Source organism: Cotesia glomerata, linkage group LG7, assembly GCF_020080835.1.
Source record: "Cotesia glomerata isolate CgM1 linkage group LG7, MPM_Cglom_v2.3, whole genome shotgun sequence".
Classification (NCBI taxonomy): domain Eukaryota; kingdom Metazoa; phylum Arthropoda; class Insecta; order Hymenoptera; family Braconidae; genus Cotesia; species Cotesia glomerata.
This window is the reverse complement of record NC_058164.1, coordinates 3,843,760-3,860,642: the sequence shown is the minus strand read 5'-3', so window position 1 is coordinate 3,860,642 and position 16,883 is coordinate 3,843,760. Positions and strand designations below refer to the sequence as shown.

The 16,883-nt window shown below is 30.3% G+C and overlaps 1 protein-coding gene across 6 annotated transcripts in view; it reads right to left on the bottom strand.

The window, feature by feature from the left end:
• The window catches only part of LOC123269376 (MAP7 domain-containing protein 2-like), a 121,061-nt gene extending 104,956 nt beyond the window's left edge, over nucleotides 1-16,105 (bottom strand). For 3 of the 6 annotated variants that reach the window (XM_044735049.1, XM_044735052.1, XM_044735054.1), the window contains exon 1: nucleotides 16,042-16,105. In XM_044735049.1, the coding sequence (XP_044590984.1) occupies nucleotides 16,042-16,090 (49 nt within the window). In that variant the 5' untranslated portion in view covers nucleotides 16,091-16,105. Of the gene's footprint in view, nucleotides 1-3,154; nucleotides 3,174-16,041 lie in introns of those variants that run through there. The other 3 variants (XM_044735046.1, XM_044735051.1, XM_044735053.1) reach the window with 1 other exon arrangement.
• Between the last annotated feature and the right edge of the window lie 778 nt (nucleotides 16,106-16,883).

Sequence of the window (16,883 nt, the reverse complement as noted above, 5' to 3'; positions counted from 1 at the left end):
GAAACATTTACATCGACAACGAACACACAAAAGGTGGATGTATGAAATCAAATGTGTAATAACAAATAGTAGTAGTGAGCTGTAAATAATGTTAGTCAACAGTTTAGTTATGGGTATCAAGAATCGCGTACAACGATTATTCAATGTTAAGAAAATAAAGATGAGATGTGGGTCATTTATTGTGAAGTACGGTTGCTCGATTCAAGATAATGCTCGTGTTTAATAAAAGGAATTTTTAATGTATATTATTAATTTCATTTTCGATCTAGGTTTAATACGGATTTAGATTGATTCAATGATTGATCTTTTGAACATTGTAATTATTTTAAATCGATCATAATTTTTTCTTTTTATAATAAATGTTCTTTGGATAATAAAAAAATGGTTAAAATTATTTCAGTCACTTTACTGCTACTGGGGATCGAACCCAGCGCTTCAATCTTTCAAGCGCACGATCGTAGCGACTGATTACGGTTGAGTTTGATTATAAGAATTATTTTTAGTGTAAAAAAATATCAAATTTATACTAATAACCAGAAATCCGGTTTTTTTGTCCAGTTATACTGCGAAAACAACTGAACCGATCAGAATAATACTTATACCATAAGATGCAGCGTATTTCGGAGAAGGTTTTAGCATATGATATGGTGGAAATTACTTATCCGGAACCTATATTTTTTTGATTTAGAAATAATGAATTTTTATTGTAACTAAATTTATTCTATTCGATTGTTATTTGTTTAAAATAAATTTTTTAATTCTATTGGTTATGTTTATATACTAGGCAGATTTCTTCACTTATGAGACCTGCAATTTCTTTAACTGAAACTTTCAATGCTCATTACAAATTTTTTTTTTCATATCAATTATTATTCATTTTTGTGAGAAAGACACGGGAATGTTATAATGATTGCACATTGAAAGTTACAATGAATATTAGCTAGAATAATTACATGGATAAAAGGTGCAGCCAATTCGATAGAATTTGGAATCTGTGCAAGTCAAAACAATACTCTAATTAAATTTCAAGTTTAGATCTAAAATCTATATTAATAAATGGAGAGCCAGTTTTTTTGTTCGGTTATACTGCGAAAACTACTGAACCGATCGGAATCATACTTATACCATAAGATGCAGCGCATTTCGGAGAAGGTTTTAGTACATGATATGGTGATGATTACTTATCTGGAAGCTATATTTTTTTTGACTTAGAAATAATGAATTTTTATTGTAACTAAATTTATTCTATTCGATTGCCATTTGTTTAAAATAAAATTTTTAATTCTATTGGTTATGTTTACATACTAGGCAAATTTCTTCATTTATGAAACTTGCAATTTCTTTAACTGAAACTTTCAATGCTCATTACAAATTTTTTTTTTTCATTTCAATTATTATTCATTTTTGTAAGAAAGACACGGGAATGTTATAATGATTGCACATTGAAAGTTACAATGAATATTAGCTAGAATAATTGCATGGATAAAAGGTGCAGCCAATTCGATAGAATTTGGAATCTGTGTAAGTCAAAACAATACTCTAGTTAAATTTCAAGTCTGAATTTAAAAATGCAATTCTATAAAGCGCCCAGCAGAGCGGGCGAGTAACAGCTAGTATTCTTATAAGCTACCACAATATTCCTCTGAAAATTGAGAATATTTTTCAAGTATTTGAACAAGGCTAAAATTGACCTAATTAGTGATACCGTTACTAGGTTTAGTAAATTTAACCCTACTTGAGCAATATTTATCCACAAAAAATATTCCGTCATGCCTCAAAATCCGAGACATAGTGTTTACTTAAAAATTTTCTATCATTTTTTCTAGCGTGTACTCAACCTCATTTCTATACAATATATTAATATCATATCATATATTTGATGGGAATTCAAACGGATAGACCATTTTTTATGTCAATGGCTGGAAAGTTTTTCTCAAATCATATTTCTTATTTCTTTTTATACTTCCAATATTAATACTACTTATTTTTTTTTTTTTTTATTTAAATACTCTACTCTACTATTTTTTATTACAATCTTCGTACGTGAAAGTTCGGACATAAAGCATATAATAACAACAATAATATCTAGTTGTTTTAAATATCCTAAGAAAATGACGGGTTTTAAAAACAACATTGAGGCATTTAACTTCTCTGCTATCTTAATTTTCTTTCACTTTAAGTTGTGAAAATTTTTTACGGGCATTTTGTGCCGGGCACTTAAATATTTAAACTATTTAAACCTGCAAAATCTAGGTCGTACTCAAAATACATAAACTAAACATCTTACAATTTATATATTTCAGCATAAAAAATTCGAAAACTAGCACATTTTTTTTTATTGTAATCCATCCATCATTTTATTGTTAACAAAAAAAAAAAATTGACATTTTATTAGCTGAAGTGAAACTTTAATTTAAAAATAACTTAATGTATCATCGATAAAGTGAGTATTGAAATTTTTTAATGGACAATTATTATTATTGTCGAATTAAATGTAATGTGAGCAGAAGAAATACAAGTGTAAGTAAAAAAAAAAAAGATGGTTTAAGTAGAAAAGAGAGATAATTTTAACGGTATTCATCTATTGAGCCTGGTTTTTCTGCGGTTCGGTTAGTTCTCGAGTTTTTTGCTACATACAATACTACGGTGCCCATCGAAACGGGTAAAGAACCGTGAGATAAACAAAGCGGGTAACCTGCTCCGTCTTTAGTGCTATTATTCTCTTTCTGTCTTGGTCTAATCGACGCTCAACAATGTCAATTGGGCCGAGTTATGCAATTGGACCTACAGTGATGACCTGCATTGGGGTTCGTCGAATCTCCTCTCATCTCTTTTTACCACTAAAATCCCCTTTTTTACACATATACCCGTTGCTGTACTCACTGCTTACTACCGTTAGCTTATATGCAATTAAATGATCCAAAATAGCAAGTCATTCAACAGTAATAGTAATAGTCATAGTAGTAATATAATATAATAATACAAATTTGAATTTGAATACTTTTATTAGATTACTAAACTGTTCGGTTAATTGCAATTTGATTATAGTATTTAACACTCAGAAGCATTACTAAACGTTTTTAATATTAGGGGCCTTTTTATTTATTTATTTTCTATAGAGCTTTTAATTTCTAGAAAAATTATTTTCACTCACCCATTTTTTAATTTAACCTCAATCTCGAATTATAGAATTAGTTTTTGGACTCACCTGTAACAACAAAAATTTTATTTATTAATACAAGGTTTTTTTTTCGTTATTAAAATTTATTTATTACCAAGAATTATTCTTAAAGTATAATTGCATTGAAAAAATTAAATTTTTAGAAGAGCAAAAGCCTTTTTATCTAAGAATGAAAAAAGTAATTTCCAACAAATATCGTCAACAGCTTCACCTTCTTTATCTGCGATCAATATATATATATTTTGACGAGCGATGGTAAAGAAGAATGCATTCAGTATCATCAGACGCGTACACAACATAACAAATATAAACCCTGATAGCCAAGTTGGCCGCAACTTTCTGTCAATCTACTGCCGCAACTTGTCACCAAGTTGGCGGCAACATTTGGAAATTAACTCGGTTGATGTCAACTTGTTCACCAAGTTGTCGACAAAAGTTGCTTCTGAAACTTTTTCACACCAAGTTGACGACAAATTTGTCAAGAAATTTGGCGACATATTGCGGCAGTAGATTGGGCTCTTTTTTCTCAGAAACTTGTCGCCAACTTGACGCCAATAGTTACAAATTCGAAAGTTGACCGCAAGTTGTCGCTAAGTTGGTGGCAAGTATCTGACACCAACTTGGTTGGTCTGAAACTCTGGCTATCAGGGTAAGTTTAATACGATTTCACAGTATGACTTTTTTAAAAGCTAACTATCGATTTTTGCGATAATTAGTGATACTGCGTTATTTTATAAGTCATAAGTCACGAGTTACATAATAAAAATAATATAATATAACAAAAGTTGGAAAATCTGAAGAAATATTGCTTCCCATGCATACAATACTCGATTGTTTTAAAATAAAGATAATTATCACTATCACTATCACATAGTTTGATAATTTTTATATTGTGCGATATTACGACATATTAAGTGATTGCATGTCACAGGGTTTTCTAGTAACCTGGAAATATAAATATAATATCAAAGAGATAAAACAGACAGATCACGATTATATCGATCTGGACTTGTTTGACCTTCTAGATTCCCTAGTAAATATATATTTAGCTTTTTGTTATTATTATTATAATAAATATCATTATTATTGTTATTATTATCACTAGATTTTACCGAAGTAAAGTTACAGTAGTCTAAAACATAGTATATAATAATATAATGCTCACGACTCACAAATAAAATTTTATAGTACTACAAGATAAGAGAGCTTGGAATCCAGGCGATCGATCCAAGTAAACTTAGAATTGCCAAAATGCCACACGAACCGACGTTCCATTTAGCGTTTCATACTTACAATCATTAAAAAACCATCTATTACATCGATTAGGCACAAATTAAGAAAATTCGATTGGTTGAAATGAGTTCAATTCTATAAAATGCACAGAAAAAAAGAAATATTTGATCGAAATAAGATTTATTTAAGCCAAATATATAAGATAGTTGGATATGGCCAAATAAATATTTATTTCTGGTAAATATATACTATATTTGAGTGATTTAGTTGCGTAAAATAAATAGTTTATTCATGGTAAAGATATGGTTTATTTGTGGTAAATAAATCATAGTTGACGACAATAATGAACTTTTAAAATTTATTGTAACATTAAAGTTAGATGTCACTTGACCAATTTTTAATTTTATTTAACAAATAAATTAATTCTAAAAAATTATTTTTTAAAAATTGCATTTTTAATTTTTTTAAATTTCTACATGTCAATTTTTTTCTCTCATTTTTTTTTGCCATAATTTATTTGTTAACAAAAGTTCTACAAATTATTAAATATCTGCTAAATTATTTTTATCAATTTTCAGAAATTATAATGGCTTTAAAATGAAAAAAAAAAATTATTTTCTATTCTTTTAGTTGAATAATGAAATATTTTCCGTGTCTTCAATTGAATGAAAGTGTTAATTGTAGGTTAAGGATAATTTACATTTGTTTTCGTAAAATATAATATTTTAAACACCTTACCATATAGGTTAGGTATGACTTTTTTTAATCCCCAATTAATGAATAGTTATTAATTAATATTCTTTATACAAACACTATTATGTATGCAAATGAACTATTTTTTGAAATGTTGCTGTAGCTTAATTTGCAATTAAAACATTCAAGTTTTGTTTTCAACGTTCAAGTGACGTCATGAGAGCAATAGTTAAGAGTTTTAATGCCAAAGATGTCGTTTTTTTGGACAAACTTAGCATCTTTACCACAAATAAATGATATATTTCTGACAAATAATAAAATAATTCGAGTCAACTGTTATATTTACTTGTACCAAATATATATGGTTGTCATAAAGAAATATTTAAAAAAACGACTCAAATAAATTGATTTATTTGAGACAAATGATTCTTTTTTTCTGTGTGTCAAATTTACTTCATATTGATCAATTGATGTCAAATCGAAAGAATTACTTAAACCTTTTTTCCTTATTCTAATCCAGTAACTAAAATGCGTTGGTCCTATCCTTGACACTCGCGATCGAAGGCCGTGACACTTTTCTTCCAGAGATCGATACTCCACTCTACTTAGCGCACTGCTCTAATTCCTACTCATTATCATTAACATTAAAATTTCGCTAATATTATTATGTACGTCTCAATGCATAAACAGCGGAGAAAATGTAATTTATTAAAAATGAAACCTCCAATAACCATAAATCGAAATTTTTATCTAAAATATTAACAATCAAAACCGAGACAATCTAATCTCAATGCCCGTATTAAGAATTTAATTGCCCGCGGTACTTTCTCTATCGGCGTAACCGCCCGACTAATGCAAACATAGAATATATATCCACCACCTGGCTGTACATATTTACACGTTTAATAGAAACAGAATAGGTGATTAATCGGCTGACCTCATAGTTTCTTTCTATTCAGTAAAAATTTGTTGCTTGTTCAGCAAGTTTCAAGCACATTTATTTTCATTCTTTCTCTTGTCATTGCTATCAGTAAGATTTTATTTATTTATTTATGCTGCAGTTTAACGGGATTGCAGTAGTATAGGTCAATTCGTGACTACTTTATCAGTAGCTGAAAAAATTAATATTGAGTCTTAAAGAGACCTAATCATTGATGTGATATAAAAATGTACTGATAAAAAAATAATCTTGTTTCAAATAAACTTTTCTTGGCTCAAAATTTATTTCTTGATTCAATTGCACGCCTCATAAGCGAAGCGTTAAGGTTGTGGTCTACTCTCGACATTTCAAAAAAAGCAGTTTTCTCGAAACTGAAATTGATTTTTTGTTATTTATATCGCACTTACCGGTTAATATGAGTACACTTATATCAAGTCAAATAATTTGTCAGGCACACTAATAGAAGGATTTAGTACGGAGTACTAAACTGATTTAGTAACAAAATTTTCATTCATTTATTTGGGAGAAACAAATATTTTGTACCCATCAACATTATTTGTTACAGTTTAATAAATGATTTCTTTGTGTGGACAAAGCCTGATTACATGGAAATAAATATTTATTTCCACTAAATAATATTTAGTAACAGGTACTAAATATTTATTTGGTAAGTATTGTCGGTAGATGGCTAAGCTTTAATTCCAATGTTTATGTGATACATAACCTATTGACTGACTTAGATTATTTTATTCAGCTCGATTTTGGGAGATTTATCAAATTTTTACAAACACACATACACCCAATAAATGGCTTCTATTTATGTCTTTTCTCAGTGGAGTTTAGTTTAAATTTTTCAATTAGTCTATTATTGATATGTTAAAAACTTGTTTAATTTTTAATTTCATAAATGTCTCAAACAAAAAAATATAACTTAATGAGATTATTTTCTTTATAATACCTTATATTTTTACTTAAAATTATTTATTTTAATTATTTTGATTTATTTCAAGTTAAAAAGGTAATGAAAGGTTTGTTACGAAATCTTTTAGTATCTGTTACTAAATCTTATTAAATAGAACTAAATCCTTCTATCAGTGCACATAAAATATATTTCAATAACAATTTTTTTGTTTAACATAGTAAATAATAACATTAAACATAATTTTTTCTGGACGTCCGTGTATGGATGGGTGTATGTGGCAGGGAAATTGGTCGCAAAAATGATCCTATAAGAATAATTTTTTTTTTCATTATCTAAAGTAACACACGACGGAATTTCTCAATTAATATGAGCGTTCAATTCACTGTCGTTAAGTTATTATTTATAAAAAACTAATATAGAAACCGAAAGGTGGCGACGCGAACAGACGCATGATTTGTACGCAGCGCGTATTTTACGTAAAATTAATTAAAAAAGCGAATAATAAATTAAAAAAGTGACAACAAAGTGTGTAATTAAAAGTGCTAGATCTACAAAGTAAATAAAATTTACGAAAGATCAGAAGGCTGAAATAAAAAACAGCTAAAAGCAAGTGAAAAAACTTTTTGAGGTTGGAGAGTAAATGGCGGGAAGAGGACGCAAGAGCGGTTACAATCTCAGGAGTAACAGCCAAACAGATTTGAGAGCTTTTGGAATAACGTTGGAGAAAAAACAAGAAATGAGCGAAAATAAAAAAAGTGATAAGGGAAATCTAAGCGATGGTGAAATATTCTCAGATGATGAAATCAATGAACTTGATAATACATTGATAGAGGTAGATGCTGAAATTCATCAGGAAAAAACAGAAGTGGGAGAAAACAGTATGGCTGATGAAAGAAAAGAGACAGAGAAAGACGGAGAAGATGAAGCGCAATCACAAGACAATAGCGGCAGTAGTACACCGCCAAAATCAAGGAGTGAAAATAACGAACTAAAAGATGGCGCTAAAAAGCAAGAATTAAATGTAGCAAGCGGGCTAAGTGAGATAACCGAGCAACTGACGAGAACACTTCTGGAAAAAATAAGTGAAGAAAATAGAAGGAAAGAAAATGAGTGGGAATTAATGCTCAGCGCAACCCTAAATGACATCAACGACTCCAACAGAACTGGGGTTAAACTACTACTGCAAAAAATGAACCAGCTAGAAAAATGTGACAGAGAAAAAAGATCACAATCATGTAACAACTGTAAACTAGCTAGAGAAAAAGAAGAGAAAATAAAAAAAGAAGCAGGAGAAGAGAAAAAGAAATGGGAAAAAGAAAAGGAGACACTTGTTGAAAGATATCTGAAAGCAGAAAGTAGAGTGAGAGAACTAGAAAGCGCGAAATACAGCGCGAGACGTGTTGACACAGGGCGAAGAGCATCATTGATACACAACACACAATACAGAAACGAAGATTACGTTATGGATGAATATACGCAATACATGCTAGATGATGCCAGAGCACGTAGTGATCAAAAGAGAAGTGTAAGCTGGAGCAGAGCGACAACTAGAACGACAAATGATTATGAAGAAAGAAAAAAAAAGAGAAAGAGCAAGGAGCGGTCAAGACGGAGATAAACAACCTAGACCACTCACAGAAAAAGAGATAGAAGAGGAAATGAAGAAAAGAGAAAAAAAAAGACTTTTTCTGGTAATAAAACATAATTGCAAAACCAACACAGAGGCAATAAATATTATAAAAGAAAAAATAGGATACCAGGTGAACGGGAACTCAGTGAAAAAAAGCACGGAGGGTATGTTAACACTAAAAATGAACAGTTTAGCAGAGAAACAAAAATTGATGAGTGAAAGAGTCAAGCTAAGAGGTACAGACGTCTACCTGGACGACGAATTAACAGAAAGAGAAATTGAGGTGGCAAAATGGTTGAGAGAGATCGAAAAGGAGCAGAGAGAGAAGAATGTAATGGTAAAAAAAGGTTATATGAAAATATGTATTGATTATACCTGGAAATATTGGGATGAAAGAAGAGGTTTGGTCGACGAAAAAAATAGTAGAGATTGATATAAGTGTACAAAAACAATCAGGGAAAGAGGTGGACAAATTAAAGATAATGTGAAAAATAAAGACGTAGTGAAAATAGTAGAATGTAAAAGAAAAGTGGTCGAAGATGCAGCACAAAGTGAAATAGTATACAGTGAGTACAGAGAGGACAAGAAGGAAAATAATAAAAATAAACGCAAAAATAAAAATAACAATAGAAGCAACAATAATAGTAAAAATAAGAACAATGAAAGTAATAAAAATATAAATAAAAATAATAATAAAAAGAAAAACAAAAATAAAAATAAAAATAAAAAAAAAGTGGTGAATACCAGAGGATGCAAAATGATGTGCTGGAATATTGCGGGGATGAAGGAGTACAGTGAATTGAATGAGTTTATAAAAAAGTTTGAAATAGTTTCCCTGATTGAAACGTGGATCGAGGACAAAGACAAAATGAGAGTAACAAACAGGTTGAGCAGTGAAATGAAGTGGTGGTTCAAAGCAGCAGTGAGAAAAAAAGAATGCAAGAGAGGAAGAGCAAGTGGAGGACACATATTAGGTGTGAAAAAAGAAAAAGAAGCAGAGTGGAAAGTAGACGAATGGGAGTACGGATTTGTGATAAAAAATAAAAAAATGAGCGAAGTGGTGATAACAGTGTATAACAACGTAGGAATACGAGCAATAGAAAAACAATTTAAAAAAGTAGTGAGAGACAATGAGGGAAAGTATGAAAAAATCATCGTGATAGGGGACCTGAACGCCAGAATTGGCGAATGTGAAACAAAAGTAGTAAATCAAGAATATAGTATAAAAAGAAAGTCAAAAGACAAAGTGGTGAATGCGGAAGGAAAAAAACTCCTAAATATATGCGAAGATTTAGGGCTGAGAATAATAAACGGTGCCAGTGAAGGAGATAGAAATGGAGAAGTGACTTTCATAGGAGGAAAAAGCGAAAATTGCTGTTCGGTGATAGATATATGTATGGTAATGGACAGAGGGAGTGAAGACTGTGTAAAAAAATTTGGAGTGATAAAAAAAACAGACTCAGATCACCTACCGATATATATTGAAATAAAAAGAAAAAATAGTGATAACAAAGCAACAAATGGTGAAGAGAAAACGGGCCTAACAAAAATAATGGAAGAAAGAATGAGATGGAAAAAAGACCAAGCAGCAGAATACGCGGAGAGTGCGTATGAGATATGGAGTGAAAAAAGGATGGGCGAAGAAGATCTAGAATGGAGCGAGCTAAAAGAAACTATATACGAAGCAGCGAGAAGAACAAAGATGACTGCAAAACCAAAAAAAGGGAAAGCAACAGGAAAACAAAAAAAGGAATGGTTTAATGAGAAGTGCAAAAGGTGCAGAAATACAGTGTGGGACAAACTAAGAATAATGCTTAAAGACGCACAAAACAAGGAAAAAAAGAAAGAATATATAGAAGCGAGGAAAGCATACAGACAAGCAATAAAAGAAGCAAAAGAAAATTGGTGGTTAGAGAGAAAGAAAGAAATAGATAAAGCGAAGGACATGAGCAAGTGGTGGGAAGCGGTGAATAAATTCAGGTGCAAGAGAACGAAAAAAGAAATGGGGGAAAAAATAGATGGAGACACATGGGTGAAGCATTTCTCAAAACTGTTAAACAAAAATAACAATAATACCGAGGTAGACAGCGAAATAAACAACAATAGTACAGAAACAAGTAGTGAAAACGACTGTATGGATGAAGAAATAAGCAGAAGAGAATTCAGAGAGGCAATAAAAAAACTAGGAAACAAAAAAGCGCCAGGGGAAGACGGAATTTCGGCTGAATTTATAAAGAACCTTCCTCGTGAGATGCTAGAGAACTTGAACAACATAATTAATAAAATGTGGGAAGAAGGCAGTATACAGGAGGGATGGGAAAAAGCGAGAATAGTGACAATACATAAAGCGGGTGATATAAAAAGTGCTGAAAACTACAGGGGAATATCGTTGCTAGATATTGGTTATAAAATACTAACTACAATAATGGCGGAGAGGCTAATGTGCTGGACAGACAGGGAAAATAAATTAAAAGAGAGTCAAGCAGGATTTAGAAAGGGGAGAGGTACAAGAGAACATATCTTTACGCTAAATGCGTTAATTAATAACAGGTTGAAAAATAAAAAAAATCTATACGTGTGTTTTGTTGATCTAAAGCAAGCTTTTGACACAGTTGACAGAAAATTACTGCTCCAAAAATTACAAAAAATAGGAATTGGTGGCAAAATGTACAAAATGATAGAAACTATATATAAAAACACAACGTGTGAGGTAACAGTGAATGGTGCAAAAACTAAGGTGTTCAAAATAAATCAAGGGGTGAGACAGGGATGTGCACTAAGCGCAGTACTCTTTAATATATTTATAGATGACATGGAGGACGAGATGGTGAGAAAAAACACAGGTGGCACTGTAATGGGTAAAACAAAGATATATATGACGAAGTATGCAGACGACGGTGCAGCGATAGCAGACACGCCAGAAGGACTGAAAGAAATGTTGAAAGAAATAGAAAAATACGCGGATAAAAATAGACTAAAAGTTAATGCAAAGAAGACAAAAATTATGGTGTTCAAAAATGGTGGTAGAGCAGTGAAGAACGAATGGTGTTACAAAGGCGAAAAGTTGGAAGTGGTGAATAATTTCAAATACCTAGGATACACATTTACTACAAAAAACACACACAGTAAACACATGAGAGAGATGAAAAACAAAGCGAATAAAGTGTCAAATGCAACGTGGGGAGTGATAAGAAGGACAGGTAGAGACAACATAGAAGACAGAATATATCTATATAATACGTTAGTGAGATCTGGATGCCTATACGGAGTGGAAACATGGGGGTGTGAAAAAACAAGTGAAATGGTAATAATGCAAAACAAATTATGGAGAATGGCACTAGGAGTAGCGAGAAACACGCCGAGCTATATAGTGTACAAAGAGACAAGAAGTGAAATGATAGAAGTGCTAATAAAAGACAGACTATGGAGGTACATAATAAAGATTGTAAGAATGGGAGAAGACAGGTGGCCAAAAATCTGCCTAAGAGAAGAAATGAGAGGTATATTGAACAGGCAGCCATCAAAGTGGGGAGAAAAAATAAAAATGTTAGTGAAAGAGATGGAATGTGAAAGAGTTATAGAACTGATATATAATAATGCGGAGATAGAAGTGATAGAAGAAGAAATAAAAAATGGCTTGGAGGTGTATAAAAAAATGATGGAGAAAAAAGTAGAAGAAAAAATAAACAATTCCACGTACAATAATCTATACAAAAAACTAGTGCTGACAAACGAAACAGAAAACTACTGGTGTGACAAAGAGGTGAAAAACACGGACAAAGAAATATGGGCGAGAGCTAGATGCGGTAATTTGACACGTGCGGGAAAAAAAGGTATAAGTGACTGGAAGTGCAGGGAGTGTAAAAGTCAGGAAGAAACGCTAGCGCATGTGTTAATGTGTGATAAAATTAGTAAAAAATTAAGTGAAGAGAGTAAAAAAACATTAGAGTCTTGGAGTAATTATAAAGAATGTGAAAAAATACTAGAGATAAAAATAATAGAATGCTTAAATAGTAAAATATGTAAAAATGTATGTAAATTGTTGAAAGAAATAGAAAATGTATTGAGAGAAAGTGAGAGTGAGAACAGAGAAGAGACCAATATAACAAAAGACGCTGTGCATTAGAATGCTAGTCAAAAAAGAGTGCGCATGAATGTGTGATAAAGAATAAATAGAGATAATTAAGAAATAAATTTAAAAAAAAAGTGAGGAAAAACGTGTGTGGAAAATAGTATGGGATATGTTAAAATATTGTAAAAAAGCAATGTACCCAAAAAAGTGATGAAATGTATGCCAAATATTAAAATTAAAATTAATGTAATTAATTTAATACTATGTAATCCACATAAAAAAGAGCTAAATAGAAAAACAGCGCTACTTGTCTTTCTATTTAGAAAACACTTTGTAAAACACTGCCTATGTGATACAAATAAAATCATTATTATTATTATTATAAAAAACTAATATATGACTGTGGATTTTTTTGTATATCTATCTATACATTTTATTATAGTATTTTTTTTCCTCACCTTAGAGTTATGGCGCCACTAAACAATAGCAGAGTTTTCTGTTTTTTATTATTTTGCTTTTTATATTTTATTTTAATCAATTTTACACGGAAAGAAAATTGAAGGAATTTTTACTATTTCACTATCGTAATTTTTATTAAATTAAATAGTAACGGTGGACTATACTTCTCATTTAGTAATTTTTACGATCTACTATTGTAAATTTTATCCAACAAACAAGGCTAACAAGAATCTTAAAAGTCGAATAATATAGAGCAAATTATACAATATGTGTTTGTAAACTTTACAATTCAACTATTGTAAAAATTGACGGTCGGTTTTTTTAAAAGAAATTTTAGGGAGGGAAAGAGATAAGAGGTTGGACTAATTGGTACCCATACAGTAACTGAAAAAAGAAATTGAAATTTCCGTCCTATCCGGGATTCGAACCCAGAACTCTTTGTTGGCAGCCAGAGACTCTCCCTCTACGCTATCCGAGGTAAACTAGTACAAATGCCCTTTAACATTTACATAAACTTGGAGTCTAGCGCTGTGCACGGCGATCGCTCACACTAATTGAGAAACATTCCAATTCAACTATTGTAAAATTTGTTATAGTTCCATTGGAAAGATACAAAGGCGGCACTGGAAATTATAATTCTTACTTTTTACAATAGTAATATCGTATTTTTTCTAATCGTAAATTGTAAAATTTCATGAATAAATAGTAAATTTTCTTCTAAAATATTTGAAAATTAATAGTAATAAAAGTATGGTCCAGCTTTACAATAGTTGTATAGTAAATTTTCCCAGAAATTTTTTTCCGTGTATAGTGTACACTGATAGAAGGATTTCTTAGCATTTAAGAAGATTTCTTTGTATTTAAGAAATCATTTCTTAAACATCATTTATTTCTCAAATATTTCTTAGTATTTATATTTCTTAATATTTAAGAAATATTTCTTTGTATTTAAGAAATATTTTTTAAATATTAAAAAATGATGTTTAAGAAATGATTTCTTAAATACAAAGAAATCTTTTTAAATATTAAGAAATCCTTCTATTAGTATAAAATGAGATTATGAGGCGTACACTTTTGGAAATTTCCAAACTTTTTTTTTCTCAGCTTATTAGCACTAAATCTTGACATAAGTAGGTACAATTTAAGAAAGTGGTGTAATTATCTCTTAAAATTTTAATTTCACGATAAAGTGGCTAGTGAAGTGTGGTAAGTGATATATAAAAGAACATTAAAACATATAAGTTATTACTGTGACCCTCTACTTTCTACCGGGGATTAAATATGCAAGTATGAAGAATTAATTGATGTGATAAGATGGGAATTGAGGGAGTTATCTCGAAAAACAAGTCTATCCAACGATATAATATGGTATATACTTGTAATGTAGGCTGGAAACATCAAAACTCGTGTTCTGTCTAAGCAGAGCTCTATGATATCCATATAATAAGTCTTGTCTTATTACTCAAGTTAAATGTCTTCATCCAATTACCTTCGATACCGAGGAGGCATACTGAGGATTTAATAGCGTGCCGAGAATTTCAAAGAGAAAATTTAACGAGCCGACTTATAAATGCCTAGTCTCTACTCCCTTCACACTATTTTTCACCTCAGGCATTTTTATTTTAATCTAACTTTCGGCTCACTTTGTATATTATATATTATACATTGAGACTTGTGTTTTGATCCCTAGGATATAAGTATTTACTATGGTTATTATTTTATTTTACGATCGATTTTTTATGATACTGAATATTTTAGATTGCTAGAATGTTTGTGAATTTTTTTTTTCAATCCAACTATTTTAAATTATTTTCTTGAATGTTTGAAAATTATTCAATTTTTTTTCGACACATTTAATATTTTGACAGCTATCTAAAATATTTAAATAGAAAAAAAAAAAAAAATCATAAATAAGAGAATAAACTCCAAAAATAATATTGTATGTTATTAAAAAAAGAGTAAAAAATCTTGGCGATAATTTTAGCATTCTTGGCTGGCACGAGGAACAATCTTCAAGAACGAGATTCTTCTTTAATCGGCGCTGGCCAACATAAAATAAAAAAGTTAAGAAGAAACACACACGAGGCTACTTCTCAATCTTATAATTAAAATCGAGTTAAAAAATCTAAAAATTTTTTTTTTCAAGCTTAAATATTTTAAAAATGATATTAATTTTAAAATAAATGATTAATAACAATAAAAAATGACAATTGCCATTGACGTTAGGTAAAAAATATTTCGTGGTAACGATAAATAACTCGGTTGCGAGGTCAGATCGATGGATAAATCGTGTATGATGGGATCGAGGATGTGAAATGAGAGTAAAAAAGAAAATAAACTAAACTAAACGAAAGGTAGGGAGCAAAAATCAATGAATGTCGGACACGTGGGTTTAGTTACTACTCGGTGTACAGTGTACACTTACTCTAGTACTAGTGCTCGTACACTTACTCTTTCACTGTACACTAGTTTAGTTAGTTTGCATCACAAATCACGAGTAATATATACAATGCGATATAATATGATACAATATAAGTGGTGTGATTGTGTCAAATCGAATAATACTACCGGGCAATTCGATTAAACGTTCCGCTTGTGAGCTCTTTTGAGGTTTCGCGACATCGATGCGCCCGCTTTTTTTTTTTTAAGATATTTCAATCATAATAATTGTCAATTTAGAGTCCATTTAAGTACCATTTAAACTTTTTTTAAGCACACTTTATTTTGTTTGATGATAAAAAAAATTTTTAAGATAAAAAAATTGACGAGTAATTAAGTTTAAAATAGACATGACGTAAAAATTGATTAGAAAAATATCGACTGATGGAAGAATTTATGTTTTTTGGTAAAATAAAAAACAGAAAAGAACATTTTTTTTAGAGTATGAATATATATGAGTGTGTTTGTTTACCTCGAGTGATTGGCCAGTCTGAAGTACTCGATTTTTTGCGACACCACATGGCTCATAATAATAAATTGTTTCGATATTAATTATAAGTAAATAATTGAGAAATTATAATCCAAAAAATTTTTTCACTTTACTTGTATTGTACTGACAGAAGTTTGCTTGAATTTAAAATTTATGATGATTTTTATTATTGTTAGAGATATTTTTTTTTTTTTTACAATGTTTTAAGTGAGGATGAAAATGTTAAGAATGGAGAACATAACAGTGAGGAATAGAGCGGTGAAATACCACGAGCTTTTCAAGTAGACTAGATATACATGAGAGACGCAGTTGTTGAACTTGGCGTCGCGACGGTACGTCGGCAAATGGCGCCCCCTTTTTTTCGGTCGATATAGCGATTTTAACGATGTTAAGATTATGTAATTAAAAAAAAAATTTCATTTTTTCTTTTATTTAAATTAAATAAATATAATAAATAAATTTAATTAAATAAAATAATCATTTTAGAAACTAGCCAATGTCAAAAAATTTAAATATTAAATTTCGCGGTTAATTTTATGCAATTAACATATTAAGTCAATGACCGCAATTATTTAAGTATATAAATGGATATTTGTTTGTCAATGATTGCCAGGTAAATAAGAAAGAATAAATGATAATAATAATAAGAGTAAGGGAATCACAGAAACTCGTTCTGCCAGACAGAGTCAATTATATAATTATATTTACATTCTAGAGTTGTGTAAATTTAAAAATAAATGTTTCAAGTAAAATGTGACATCAGCGTAAGCGAATTAAGAGAACTAATATTGACAGTAAACGAGAGTAATTTGCTTTTATCGACA